Source organism: Hemiscyllium ocellatum, chromosome 15, assembly GCF_020745735.1.
Source record: "Hemiscyllium ocellatum isolate sHemOce1 chromosome 15, sHemOce1.pat.X.cur, whole genome shotgun sequence".
NCBI classification, from domain to species: domain Eukaryota; kingdom Metazoa; phylum Chordata; class Chondrichthyes; order Orectolobiformes; family Hemiscylliidae; genus Hemiscyllium; species Hemiscyllium ocellatum.
This window is the reverse complement of record NC_083415.1, coordinates 42575203-42591080: the sequence shown is the minus strand read 5'-3', so window position 1 is coordinate 42591080 and position 15878 is coordinate 42575203. Positions and strand designations below refer to the sequence as shown.

At 38.7% G+C, this 15878-nt stretch overlaps 1 protein-coding gene across 2 annotated transcripts in view; it reads right to left on the bottom strand.

Annotated features, from left to right (window-relative positions):
- Positions 1–2738: 2738 nt before the first annotated feature.
- Positions 2739–15878, bottom strand: part of acss2 (acyl-CoA synthetase short chain family member 2) — a 73967-nt gene continuing 60827 nt past the window's right edge. For both annotated transcript variants that reach the window (XM_060836419.1, XM_060836420.1), the window contains 5 exons: positions 13258–13366; positions 12881–12949; positions 9527–9703; positions 3785–3859; positions 2739–3683 (listed from right to left, as the gene is read on the bottom strand). In XM_060836419.1, coding sequence (XP_060692402.1) covers positions 3559–3683; positions 3785–3859; positions 9527–9703; positions 12881–12949; positions 13258–13366 — 555 coding nt within the window. In that variant the 3' untranslated portion in view covers positions 2739–3558. The remainder of the gene's footprint in view (positions 3684–3784; positions 3860–9526; positions 9704–12880; positions 12950–13257; positions 13367–15878) is intronic.

Genomic DNA, 15878 nt, shown 5'->3' with positions numbered 1-15878 from the left:
GAATTTCAAACATACATCGTGCAGTGTTTGTGTGGAGATAAATTCAAATGTAGTATAATGGTTGGAAAGAAAAAATTCCTCATGCAGCAAGAAGTAGTTTAATAGACATTACAAGCAAGAAATGGACAACAGTGTAGGAACAACTGCAGGGCGATGGCTTTCTGATAAACTGCTTCTACATAAGTGTGATGTAGTTAGTACAAATAGTAATAATTCAAGAGTTGCTTCATATCCCACAATTTCTCCCTGCAAAAATATACACAACTCTTTGAACATAACTGTGAATGCAATACCCCTATAGGGGAAACAGCTGCAGAATTGCTGTGATGTGTTTTATCATTTGAACAGCTGGTTGCTTAGTTTGGAATCTAATATTGTAGTTGACCTTAAGGTGTGTTGGATCTACAAAGGTCTTCTGCTTACCTTTTAAAAGGTGTTTTACTGATGAGCAATACTACATCTGAGATCAGACAATAAGCCAGAACACCCATTCCACTAATCACATGACATTACAAAACCAGACTGGCTCAGTTGTTATTAGCAACAATGTTATAAGATTTATGTCATTCTTACAACAGTGGATTTTCAATACTTTTCCAAGAACCAACTGAACATACAGCCTGATAGGAGACTGATGCTCTCCAGCATGGAATTGGAAGTCACCCTATTGGTGTCTCTTCAAAAGCAGCAGCACCACCTTTCAAGTAAAAGTGGATACAATAAGATCTGTAGAGGGTCCATGGGATTTTTTTTTAACCATCTAAATGAACTGCAGAAGATAAACTTTGAGAAATAACATTTCAATGTTGCAGTCCTCAACTAATTTATAAATTAGAGGGCACACGATACAACTAATTATATTTATTCTGTTTATTTCCTGAAAATATAATTAAAGTTACTAGAATTGTCTTAATATCAATCTGCAAATCCACTACACAATATTTCACAACATCAAGGTTTGCCAAGTCAACTTGAAATATAAACATGGAAGAAATTTAAAATAAAAAAGAGTGCATTAATAATAAAACAGCTGTAGTTTATGGATCACATCCTAGGGGTCGGGGGGTTACAACTTAGTTTGTTAAAGAATAATTCCTATAAAGACATGGTTTGCAATCCCATAGAATTGCTTACAGTGAATCTGAACATAGAATTTAAAAGAGTATAAGGAGAATGATGGTGCAGACACTATCAGAAGTTAATGTGGTACAACAGGAAAAGGAGCTGATGACACGAAGGCAATTTTTTTTAGGTGGTCAGTGCTGGTCTTAGAAGGGATTCAGCAAAGATTGTGGACTACCTTTGAGGTGATGGCTTACAAGACTACAAGAGAATTTTCTGAGTTCAGATATTTGATGTAGGTAAATTTTGTGTTGTGATTTCACCCTCATTTTCTGTTTCATCTTTCCATTCTTATTGTCTGTTAACAACTCCTGTTTACGCAAGGTTTGTAGCTCAGGTTGAGGCTTATGATGTAGGTTTGCTCGCTGAGCTGTAGCTTTGATATCCAGACGTTTCGTTACTTGGCTAGGTAACATCAGTGGCAACCTCCAAGTAAATCGAAGCAGTTGTCTCCTGCTTTCTATTTATATCTTTCTCCTGGATGGGGTTCCTGGTGATGTCATTTCCTGTTCATTTTCTGAGGGGTTGATAGATGGTATCTAGATTTATGTGCTTGTTTATGGCGTTGTGGTTGGAGTGCCAAGCCTCTAGGAATTCTCTGGCATGTCTTTGCTTAGCCTGTCCCAGGATAGATGTGTTGTCCCAGTCGAAATGGTGGGTTTTTTTCATCCGTGTGTAGGGCTATGAGGGAGAGGGGGTCATGTCTTTTTGTGGCTAGCTGGTGTTCATGTATCCTGGTGGCGAACTTTCTTCTTGTTTGTCCTACATAGTGTTTGTGGCAGTCCTTGTATGGAATTTTATAGATGACATTGGATTTGTCCATGGGTTGTACTAGGTCTTTTAAGTTTTGTTAGTTTTGTTTCAAGGAATACCTTGATGTTACAAAACTTCTGTAAAGGAAGCGAGCTAAACTACAAGGATCTGCTAGATACAAAGCCTTAACATAAATATATCATTCTGTTCTTGGGGGACCTTCAACAGTGATACAAGACTTCTGACATTGTGAAATGACAGTAAGTCCTCCTCATTTTTTAGCTGTGTTTGAATCATCACAATATTAAACCAAATAAAGGTTGTAGCTAAGAACAAATTGTTGTAGAAACTCAACAAGTCTAGTGCATTTGCAGAGAGCAAACACAGATAATATTTTAAGTTCGGTGACCTTTCTTCAGGCAAAAAATTGAGGAGGAGAACCATCTAAGTGAGTGCTGTCATTGTGCCTGTGTGACCATATGAATTTGGGAGTCAAACATTGCTTATGAAAATACTTCGAGTAAAAAATGAGGTCTGCAGATGCTGGAGATCACAGCTGCAAATGTGTTGCTGGTCAAAGCACAGCAGGTTAGGCAGCATCTCAGGAATAGAGAATTCGACGTTTCGAGCATAAGCCCTTCATCAGGAATGATGAAGGGCTTATGCTCGAAACGTCGAATTCTCTATTCCTGAGATGCTGCCTAACTTGCTGTGCTTTGACCAGCAACACATTTGCAGCTATGAAAATACTTCATCGAGAAAAACTCATCAATAGTTAATCTAGACTTCATTTATATGAAAAGCTTTAATTGGAGTACATATCACCAACATATTTAACAGTTAATCTATTGCAAGACACAGCATTTGCAAACATCAATACCTTCATTTTTATTTGATAAAAAGTATGGCTTTGTACACCTTGAGTTGTTCCACATAAACAATGGTTGCTTGTCTGGTTTAAAATTAAAATCTGGTAAATAAACAATCCCTATAGTTATCAGAAGCAATGCTGCAACTAATGCTTCATGAATTAAAAGAATAATCCCACTTGTTTGTTATTTCTCTGCCAATAAGTAAATTTTCCCTGATTTTATTTTTAAAGAAAGGTCACATACCCATAATTGCTAATAGTCCAAATAGATAGGGACAATTCTAATGTAAAGTGGTATGGGACAGGGAAAGCAAAATAAACAAAGAATACTGCCTAATATTTTAGACAATTCAGAATGGGAACTACTCATCAATAAATTCATTTTCATTTGTTTGAATAACTGAATAATTGTTGTATAAGCATTAAATCATTTGTTTAAACTAAAGTTTAAAACAGCCTTGGAATGTTTGGTTGTTGTACTGACATTGAAGCAAAGAAAAAATACTTGTATAAAAATACAGAGAGCACATTGAAAATAAAATGAAATGTTTAAAGTGATGCGTTTTTAAAAAAGTTATAGAAACGTAATCAACTTATTGCAAATGGACAAACTATTCATATTAATTCTCTGTTACAAGATATGCATTAAATATCTAACAAGACAATCACCCACAACTTAAATCATCACCATAATCTTCATAATGCTTCTTCTGGTCCTTTACCCATAGGCTTCCCATAGACCTGGAATGCCCTTCCCCAGGCATGCACATATACCTGTGTACACGACAATTTGAATTGGGAAACACACTATTTTAAGCTGTTCTACATCTGTTGCTGAAGAGTTCTTCTATAACTGTCCCATCTGCAAGAGTTGATGTATCTCCAAGTTCTCTCTCATTTCGGGCAATCTGCCTCAGAATGCGTCTCATAATTTTCCCTTTATGGGGGGAGAGGGGAGAGGGGTGGAAGTCAAAAGTTCAATACAAAATTTTTAAACATATATAATTTTGGATAAATTATTTACACAATATACCTTACCAGAACGGGTTTTGGGCAATCCAGGAGCATTCTGTATATAGTCAGGAGTGGCAATGGGTCCTATTTTAACTCGAACTGCAATATACAAAAATAAAATTGTTAATGGAAATGGACTTTTCCATTAACTTGCAAAGCATAGGTAAAGTTAGAAAATTCCCTTGATTCATTGCATAAGTTCAGATAACATTGTGCGAATTTACAGAGAGCAAGATTATAGTGTGAATGTAACCTACAGGTAGAAAACCAGCATTTGAGCAAGACATTATACTCAATGATTTGGTAATGATTCTTTTGTCCAAAAATTAGGCTACACACATCCATTTGATTCATTGAAATCAGAAAGGTAATCTTGGTTAAAGGACACAAGTATCACAATTACCAGGAAGAAGAAACCATGAAGGGTTCTAGACCTTTGTCCTTACACCCCCATCTAATAATCTATTTACACTTCAAGCAGTTTTATGTCATGTGGTTCTCAGTTCAAAATAAATCACATTTTTAAGCCAAAATGCTGGAGCTTCAAACAGATTTCTCAAATCGCACCATATGTTACAGACTCATGAGATCAAAATCCTGAAATTCCCACCTGAAGGACACTGTGGGTCTACCTACAACACTTAGATTGCAGTGGTTCAAGAAGGCAACTCACCACCACCTTTTCAAGGGCAACTAGGGACAGGCAAGAAATGCTAGCCCAGCCAGCAATGCCCACATCACACAAGTGAAAAATATTTTTAAAAGAGTTAAAAAGATTCATACATTGCTAGTTTGATACCCAGACTGGAGCACAATAAAAAAAAGTTATGTAAACTCTGGTTACTTAAAAAAGGGACACCTTTTTCATGCAGAGGGTGGTACATGTATGGAATGAGCTGCCAGAGGAAGCGGTGGAGACTAGTACAATTGCAACATTTCAAAGGCATCTGGATGGGTGAGTATATGGGAAGGGTTTGGAGGATATGGACTGGTTGCTGGCAGGAGGGATTAGATTGGGTTGGGATATCTGGTTGGCATGGACAAGTTGGACAGAAAGGTCTGTTTTCGTGCTGTACATCTCTATGACTTTTAACATATGCATGACCATATATTTTAAATCATATTGGAATAATTATAATAGGTTTAGTTAATGAAGCCAGTTTAGGATAGATGAGATGACCTGGGGGGCATTGATGTAGCAGAGGAAATAGTGGGGGGTGGTGCCAGTGTAGCTGCGAAGATGGACTGTTCCACATATCCGACGAAGAGGCAGGCATAGCTGGGGCCCATGAGGGTGCCCACGGCTACTCCTTTGGTTTGGAGGATTGGAAGGACCAGTTCAGTCAGTTGAAGGAGGGTGTCAGTGGAAGGGTACTGGTTGGGTCGGCGGGAGAGAGGGCTTGGAGGCCTTCGTGATGGTGGATGGAAGTGTATTGGGACTGGATATCCATGGTGAAGATAAGGCAATGGGGGCCGGGGAAGCGAAAATCATGGAGGAGGTGGAGGGCATGGGTGGTGTCCCGAACGTAGGTGGGAAGTTCTTGGACTCAGGGGGACAGGAAAGTGTCGAGGTATGCAGAGATGAGTTCGGTGGGGCAGGAGCAGGCTGAGACAATGCGTCGGCCAGGGCATCGGATAGATGACCACATGATGGATTAAGAGATATTTTATCAGAAGAACAAGAGACCCTACTATTCCTGCTGCTATAAAACGGTCCAGGATGTTCTGCAATGTCAGATCACAGGATCCATTAAGAACTTGTTTATTTCATAACAATAAATCTGCATCTTCTGTCATAGACCAATTTCTAAGCAATACTCCCAACTGAAGTCTGGAATATGAACAGACAAGCTGACAAGACTGAAGTGGCAGGACAGTGCTGTGCCTTTGGTGTTGGCAAGGATGTATGAGTATATCTCCTGCCAGCTTTTGGGACTGGGATTAGTGTTAGCAGAAGGGTATGGATTTCTAATCTTTCGCTGAAGAACTGTTATACATATTTAATGCAAATGTCCCACTCTTTTCCACAGATCAAAGAAGAAAATATCAGATTGCTAATTCTACACAACCTAAGGCAGAGATTCAGGGAAATACATAAGAGGATGGCAACCAATTGGAATCACAAATTACTCTGAACAAAGCAGATCACACATGATATATACAAAAATAAAATAGATTAATTATATTCTCCATCTACAGATACTTCATGTATAGTATAATGTTGTTTAAATTTATTATTACTGAGAACTTTGAACATTAATTTCAGGCTGGGGTTCTGGAGTTTGCAAGAGACTCTCAGAGTTACACAAAGTCAGACACTTGCATTTTTTCTGTATTTGCTGCGATTTTAATACTGCCTTCCAGCAAACGGATACACATTACTTCAGACATTAGATTTGGGTATTTACAAATATATTTGCAAATAAAAAAGATGAAAATATAGCTGCAGTGTAACAACAAACGTAAAGGTTTACATTTTGAGTTTTACATTAATGTCGGAAGATACTACTTCATACTGCCTTTGAGCTCTTAATAGCTTATAGGCTGCTTTCCAACTTTAGAAATTTCACTGATGGGGAATGATTACTGAACAGTGCACACACATTGCATATGCAGATCCCCATTTTCCCAAATGCAAACATGAAGCATGCAGGTAAAATTGACAGTGCCACGTACACCACTCAAATCCCTCACTTTACATTACTTGGAGGAATGAAGTCACTACTGATTTAAAATTAAAGCGTCTCATCAGTGAAAGCCCTTCGAAATATTCAGGTTCAGCTCTACCAACCAGCCTCTTACTGCCAATTAAAGTTTCACAGCTGATGGGTTTGTGACCTTGAAATCAATGTCCCACTGTATGTTGGAATGTTATTCTTATATATTTTCAGTTCAACAACATTTTGACATGCACCTGAACAGTTCTGCAAACAAGCATTTTCAGACAGTTTGGTAATGGTTAAAGTAATTATACTTCTGAGTCTTTTCAATAAGGCAATGATGAAATAGCTTTGGAAACTCTGGCAACTATGTAAACAGGACATAAACTAGACCGGAACTTTTTTTTCTGAACACCTCTGAAAAAGCTCAGAACATCTTTTAAGCTTTCGGATTCCACAGGCCAGAAAGCCTCACAACTGCACAGATGAAGAAACTTATAGCAGGGCCCCTCTCAAACAGCATACAAAGCAGAGAGTTGAGGCAATTGCAGTTTTTCAGGAATTAAGACCGAGGGAGCACTTGAAATGTTCACCTGCCTTTGCTTTTCAAATTGCTGCAAATACTCAGGGGTGCGATCACACATATTGATTTTGCGCGATACAGACATCAAGATATTATTGTGACAACATTCTGTTCCGTCTTCCACTTCCTGAGGATGAGCACAGGGACCATTCTGCGTGTTACATGGCTAAGTGGAGAAAAGAAATATTCCCTCGGATTCCCTGCTCGGAGTTTGTCCTGCTGCACTACAACCATGGAAAGCTGCAAGTCAGGCCTGCATGCCTTGGGATAGAGAATTGCTCCATCTGAACTCACTGTATGATTTACAGTCAGCAGCTGGCCATGAAAGAACCAAGCACATAGCTAAGTTTTTTAAAAAAAATTATTCATGGGATGTAGACATCACTGGCTAGGTCAATGTGTTGCTTCTCCTTAACTGTCCCTTTTGCCTATGGCACTTAAGAGTCAACTACATTCCTGAGGGTCTGGAGTCACATGTAGACCAGACCCAAAAAATAATGGCAGCTTTTCATGCCTAAAGGACATTACTGAGCCAGATTGTTATAAAAAAATCTATCAACAATGGTTACATGGCCACCAACAGGCCTGATTTTTGCTCCAGATTTTTTTTTTGTTCAATTCAAATTTCAGCTTCTGCACTTGAATCCAGGTACCCAGAACATTAGTCTGGGTTTCTGGATTACTGATCCAGTCACTTGACCACATGACACCACTACCTCCCCATGAAGCCACATCAATTGTGAACTACATTAAACCTCACCCTATTCATACACATCTATCTGTAAAACTGCAGATGTAAAATCTGATCATGTTGTTACTTCACAGTAAGGTCTGCAGGCTACTGGACTGAAGGGTAAGACAAATATTTGAAACTGAGGGTTCAACTGCTTGCATCTGCAATTAACTACAAAAGAGTTCATTGGTTTCCTTTGTGATTAAAATATGATGTGGTTCCTTGCTTACATCACAGATATATTTGGAAAGCTCAGTGAATTGAAGACAAGAATTCAACAAAAGAATACAAAGCTTCTGCAAATGAATGACCAGTTCAAATCACTTGTGAAGAAAACTGCATTCAGGAAGAGTAACATGCTGTGATTAATCTTTTCTTTCTAAATTTTTCTGTGAAAATGAGATCAGTGTTTCACTCGTACACTAACTGACCATTTCTATGTCTTGGAGATGCCTTTGCAACTTTTTTTCCCTGATATGGATATGGAAAAGTTTGCTTGGATCCAAAAAAATCATTTTCAATGTCAGCCTGGATTCACTGACAGTTGAAATTGAGCAGCTGATTTGGGATTTCCTGTGATCAAACTTAGGAAAACATTTTCCAGAGTATCTTCAATGGATTGGGCATGAAGAGTTACCATCCCTGACTTTGTAATGCATCATCTTCATTGGTTTCATTGCTGCCAGAAGCCTTTGGCCATGGCCTAAGCAATAACCAACTCAACACCACCACCACAATCACCTCCATTTGGATGAGGACATGCAGGCAGGTCTGGCTTGTCAATTCTCTCTGGTTGTCTTCATTTCTGTACCATCTTTTCCTGCAAGAAAGGGATATATGCTCTCAAGGATCTCACAATCTGTTTGGCTGTTGTGGTTATGAATAGCTGACAGTATGTGCAAGCAGTGACATGAGGTTTGCAGCAATGTCAAGTACATGTGTGTAAGGAGAAGCTATAAATGTGAAGTATGAGTTCTGATTGGTAGACTATTGTAGTGTGAGTGAAGGTACTGGATTGCATTAAGCAGTGATAATGTTTGATAGGACCTGGAAGATGCATTTGCTGACCTGCACTAATCACGGGAGGTCACTGAACTTCTTGCTGCACTGCATCCAGGTCCTCAGGGCTTGTTTCATTACACTGACTGCTACAGATATCTGCTCCCATTACCCTCTGAGTAATTTTCTGGACACTCTCAGGCAACCTATGGACAAAGCACTTATCAACCAAGGCCTCCACTATAGTATTGGAAAATCTACCTGCCTTTCTCCATGTTGCACCTTTATTAAAGTGTTTCCTAAGTTAGAATCAGTTGAAGAATGTCTGCATCATGTGCTAGAAGCCAGAGTGCAGCTGCTTTTTAAGAGCTGCCGGTTAGCTCTAAACAGTGGAAGTTAGCTTTGAAGCAAATATTAATTTTGAGCATCCTGTTGAGGTGTATAGCCAGTGAACAACATGGGCTGTGCTGATGTCAAATAGAAATCACTCAACTGAACAGGGATCACCAAGACGGCACTTCCACTGAACATGCACTGGTTATGTGAACATTACAATCCCCAAGCCTGTATTATTTGAAAATATTCAATTTGGAACCTATACACTTTACAGACGAGGCTTTGGGGAGGTAAGAAATGAGGGAAAGCTTTTTTTCAAACCATGTAACTTAATACACTGGGCCAAAAATCATATTCAATACACATTTTCATACTTAACGATGAGTTTTTATCATTTTTTGTAAAATCATGTTGTTGATCTTAAATTTGTTCTAGTATTCTTTAGAAACAGGTACCTTGATCTTTTAGTTCAGCAATCAGCGTTTCAGTAAATTCATATCCAGCTTTCAGAGTGACAAAGCAGTAGAGGCATTCTCCTTTTATTGGGTGGGGATGACTCACAACAGCAGCTTCAGCTACAGTTACATGTTCTATTAATGCAGACTCCACTTCAGCAGTACTCAAAAGGTGCCCTGTAAAAAAAACATTTCTTCTCTTAGATAGTGTTACAAAGGAATAATATAGTTCATCATTTTGTGTATACATTTTAACACCCAGAAAAAAAAAAAATTCCCTGGAGCAGAGGCTGAACCTTAGAGATTTATAAAATCATGAGGGACATGAATAGGGTAAATAGACAAGGTCTTTTCTCTGAGGGGGGGGGGGGTTGCTTGTGTGAAATTAGCTGCCAGAGGAAATGGTGAAGGTTGGTACAATTACATTTAAAAACTATCTGAATAGAAAGGGTTTAGAGGGATATGGGCCAAGTGCTGACAAATGGGATGAGATTAATTTAGGATATCTGGTTGGCATGGATGAGTTGGATCAAAGGGTTTACTTCCATACATCCCTTCCATACATTCCATACATACATTTTCTGCTCTTATATCTAAGTAAGAGCTGTGTCGATGCTTGCTAATAAACCATAAGTGCTGTTACGTTAAGAAACAACAGCAGGGTGAGATAAATGGAATAGAATTGAATAATATCAATGCAGGAAATAATTCAGAACAGGGACCTGGAGTAAAAGGAATAAAATTAAATGGACCATTTATAAATAGGGAAAACTGAAGTACAGGGAGGAGAGTAGCTCAAAGTGACGAGACTTCCTAGAGTAAATGTTCTTTACTATGGACATGCAGTTCCTATGCATTTTAGGGATGAGAAGCTTCAGTTACATGGATAGGTTGAAAAATAAAAAGTATATATGATGAACTATATTTGCCCTACAAAGTTTTCAACGGGCCTGCCAATTTAGCTGGCACTGCCATACACCTATTAGCATCACACAACAACTGGCAGTGATGCTTTCTCTGTTTTTAAAATCCAAGTAGCTTAGCTCTGAGAGACCAAACAATAGAAATGAGGACCAAGTGGTTCAGAGTCAATTAAAAACTGAAAATAATGTCAAGGTGTAGCTCATGTAGTAGCATGCACAAGTGCAACCATAAACACATCAGTCTGTATGCAGATATTCAGCGTGGTCAGAACCTCTTGTCCTGACTGAGATGGGAAAGAACCTGGTGCAGTCCTCCTCATTACACTTAACAACATGAACCCAGGCACTGACTGGAACTAAAAGTCTAGAAAAAACAATATCGATGACCTGGATGACCCAATAAGAGATTATTTTTCTGCTGTTAAGCTAGTTGCCATCTTCTATATCATGTCTAGAATCCCAACATAATCCAATTTGACTGTTGGCTGCATCTAGTGAATAAAAATGAAACCCTTTTAGGAATGAAGTTATTTTTAAAAATGTCAGGAGAACATACATCATATATTCATTAAGATATCTATAAGTGACCTCCTTTCCTACTATCATGTCCTTGCTGGCAGTTGCAGGCACTAGTTAATCCCATTCCTTTGCCTTTACCCAGAAGCCTTACACATCTTTCTCTTCAGTAAATAACCACTTTCCCTTGAAAATCATAACATAATATGTTTCCACCAGGCTATCAAGCAGTCCATGAAGATCCTAACCACATGCTGCATGTCTTCTTTCCTGACTTTGTTAGGATTATTTTGCCCTATGCCTTAATCCTCTAGTTCTCAAGCCTGTTATCAATGGAAACAGATTCTCCCTATTTACTCTGTCCAGAACACTCATGGTTTTAAGCACCTTTATCAAATCTTGTCTGAAACAACTCTAAGAAAAACAACCTTTTCTTTTCCAATCTATCCATGTAACTGAAGATTCTCATCTCTAAAATGCTTCTAAATAAATCTTTTCTACACCAAACTGAACATTAACTCATCTGTCCTAAAGTGTGGCGTCCAAGATTGGATAATATTCCCAATGAGGCTGAACCAAATTTTAACAGTTATTTCAACACATTTAGAAACATGCAACACTTTATAGATAAGTTATTCATAATTTCATGATGACGGTTGGAGCAAATTCCTTGAAACAATTTCTTGTCCTTATGCATGTTCAGAAAATTCCCAATCATGTGAACAAGAATTGACCATCCAGTGAGTACAGTCATATGAGATATACAGCATGGAAACAGACCCTTTGGTCCAGCTCATCTATGCCAATCAGATATCCTAATCTAGTCTGGTCCCATTTGCCAGCATTTGACCTATATCCCTCTAAATCTTTCTATTCATATACCCATCCAGATGCCTTTTAACTGCTGTAATTGTACCAGCCTCCACCACTTCCTCTGGCAGCTTATTCCATATATGTACCACTCACCTTAACTTATGCCCTCCAGTTTTGAACTCCCCCACCCTGGGGACAAGACCTGTTCTATTTACCCTCTCCATGTCCCTATGATTTCATAAACATCTATGGTCTGTACAGTCAAGTCAACATAACCTCCCAGTTGCTAGCCACTCCAACTTCCCTGACAAGATGCCCATCCTGGGCCGTCTCCACCATCAACACAAGACCACATGCAAACTGCAGAAAGAACACCTCATCTTCTGCCTCAGGAGCTTACAACCATATGGCCTTAACATAGAATTCACCAACTTCCAAATCTCCCCACCCTCCACCTCATCCCAGGCCCAGCCCTCCCTCTCCACCCCACCCCCTTAACCTGACCCCACCTGCCCAGCTTTCTTTCCACCTATCCTCTCCATTTTTCCCACTGACCAATCACAGTCACCTCCTACCTGCACTCACCAGCATCTGACACTCCAAGGAATATAGTCCCAGTCTATTTAGCCTCTCCCTATAGCACAAACCCTCCAACCCTGGCAACACCCATCTAAATCTTCCCTGAACCCTTTAAGTTTCACAACATCCAAGTACCTCGGGGTCACCACTTACAAGTCTCGATTAAACTGATTTAATAATAAAATATAGTACGGTCTTTCCACAAGAACATTCTAATTACAGAAACAGTAGGCTAACCATAATCCAATCATTCAAGTTTCACATCAAGTAAGAACAATAAAAATAACATTGTCTAACTGTGTAAGAATTTTTCTTCAAAAAAAAAAAGAAAACATAAAAGAGGGAAGCATCAGAGCAAATAATCGCACTCGGCTTCACCTCACTGAAGGGTTAGTTCAGGTTTGATTTATGTTGCAGATTTAAAATTCATGAGGAGTGGTTCTGACCTTGCATCTATTCCAATATTTTGTGACAGCATACTATTTCTGTTGGGAATCAAAGAAGTATGAACTACAAATCTTACCAGATACATTTAGCATGTCATCAATCCTTCCAGTGATCCAGTAGTAACCATCCTTATCTCTCCTGCAACCTGTCAACGAAATTGAATGATTTAAAACTAAATATTTGTTTAAATTTATGCCTATTTAGTAAAAATACGAAGAATGTAGACAGTACCAAAATATTACTAGCTAATCTGGCTTCGACAACAAATGGTGCATTTTTAAAGCATTCAGACATTCAGAAACTGTGCCTCATGGTCAAGGAAAGAAAGAACTCGCATCCATAGAACACCTTCATGACCTTTCAACTTGCCAAAGTGTTTTAATGACAATGAAATACTTGTAAATTACTGTCACTGTTTAAATATTTATTAGAAGTCCAGTTTAAGCAATTCACCATCTCCTGTGACAAAATATCCAGGGAACTTCTTAAAATAGGTGGTTTCAAAACGTTGATGGTTGCCATAAATTGTACGCATTATGGATGGCCAAGGCTTCTTGAATACCTGGATGTAAAAAAATTTAAAGAATAGACATGGTTTAAAGCTAAGTAATATAACCCACTGTCATGTAGAAATATTAAAACAATGCATTAAGTTAATCACATTAAGAGTTTATGTCTCAAACTACACAACAGACAGACAGTCTGTATAGTTCATGGGTTGACTGTAGTTGCAGTGACTGAAATCAGTTTAATGCTGTTTAAGTTTTAACAAAGTCTTATTTATTTTGTGCAGCTATTATCAATGCTATGACAATGAAAATAATGTTTGTTACAATATTGCTCTCAGTAACAGAAATAAACTACACCCATCAGGTTAGGCAAAAATGAGGACTGCAGATGCTGGAAATCAGAGTCTAGATTAGAGTAGTGCTGAAAAAGCACAGCCAGTCAGACAGGATCCTGATGAAGGGCTTTTAACTGAAACATCAATTTTCCAGCTCCTCGGATGCTGCCTGACCAGCTGTGCTTTTCCAGCACTGCTATAATGTACACCCATCATGTTATTCAAGCAGGCTGTGTGTTTGCAGATGAGGAGTAGAGAGAGGAGAATGCACTGAAGTATAAATACAACGGATACTACCACTAGAAGGTTAGAGACCTGACCATTTTCATATACTCCCTGCAAATTGCATTCCTGCTTCGATTTAAAGGTTATACTTCTTCCTTTTTACAATTTTTTAATCCAGCACACTGAAAACTTCCCAAATACCAATGTGCATTCTGCTAATCCATATTGCTCCAGCTAACTACTGGCAAGTACGTGTAATCAGTTCAAGGTATCTATCCTTTAATTTTTACTACTGTTCCCGCAGCGACCAATTCCCTTTGACCGTCATGGCAAGATCAGCAACACAGCATAGTGGATGTAAACAATATTCTACATAATACTTCACAGAATCCCTGCAGTGTGGAAGCAGACGATTTGGCCCATCAAGTCCAAACTGACCTGCCAAAAAGCATCTCACCTAGTCCCACCACTTTACCCTATCCTTGTAATTCTGCATTTCCCATGGCTAATCCACCTAACCCGCACAGCCCTGTACACTATGAGCAATTTAGCATGGGTAATTCACCTAACTTGCACATCTTTGGAGGAAACCGGAGCACCTAGAAGAAACCCACACAGACACAAGCAGAATGTGCCAACTTCACAGACAGTCACCAAAGGACGGAATCAAATCTGGGGCCTTGGTGCTGTGAGGCAGAAGTGCTAACCACTGAGCCTCCCTGCTATCTTTAGCATCACTTGAACCTTTTTTCAGATTCAAGGGATGCTAGGAACCTACGGACACCATTTAATTTACTAATAAACTGAACGCTAGATTACCAGTCAAGAAAAAAATGAAGGAAATTTGCTTGTGACTAAATGGTGACAAGGATATCCCCTAATGAAAATAATAGTAATGAGTAATAAAATACAAACTTCATCAACTGGATAAATTCAGATTCATCAATGATAAATTCTGATTGAAGAAAAAATAATGAATACAAAAAATGCAGCTTTTTGAAATCCTAGTGTATGCATATTAAGATCATCGGTTGTCCTTAGCTTCAACTATAAGTACTTGGTTAGAATTGGTTCCTTTAAACAGCTTGACACGTGGAGCTGCGGTTCTGCTGTTTCTACTCTGCATCTAACTGCATTTCACAATGTTACTCAGGAAAACAATTTTGGACATGTCATTGTACTTCCCTACAAAGAGCTCTTCTCCCATCAGTTACATTTTAAATGGTATATCTTTGCACAGTAAAAGCAGCATTGTCTGTAATGTTTGCAGGTTTTAAGGGGTTACTATTTAAGGATAGTTTGAAATTGCATTAGGTTATGTCCAAAGCAATTTCATACTGTTTCAGTTAGGAGTTATGTCAAATTCTTTCCTCAGACATTTAATGCAAATTTACGAGCAAGAGGAAGGAGAACTGACCTTACACTTAAAATGGTCATAGAACTATCTATCCTCTATCCAACTTCTACCTTCTTTCCTGAGGTGTCACTCAATACCATCACTTCTCACTGAGGGAACAGGAACTAATTGCAGCACTGTAACTGTTGCCCTAGTTGACATCAATTAAGAATATAAATTAAGAATGGAGCTCGAGATTTAATATATGGCTTGAGTGAAGAAAACATTACTATGATTTATATAAGACTGTACACTTGGCAGGACATGCCGAAACATCTCAAGGAGAAAGTGAGGACTGCAGATGCTGGAGATCAGAGCTGAAAATATGTTGCTGGAAAAGCGCAGCAGGTCAGGCAGCATCCTGACGAAACGTCAATTTTCCTGCTCCTTTGATGCTGCCTGACCTGCTGCGCTTTTCCAGCAACACATTTTCAGCTCAAAACATCTCAAGGCCAATGAGACATACAAGGTGTGAGTACAAATGTCATGCTGCGGCTAAGCTGCACACAGAAATCAAATGAATAGATAATTAGGTAACTTATTTTAGCTATGTTGTCCAAGAGATAAACGTTGACCAGGATAATGGTCAACTATTCTTCAAATAGTGCT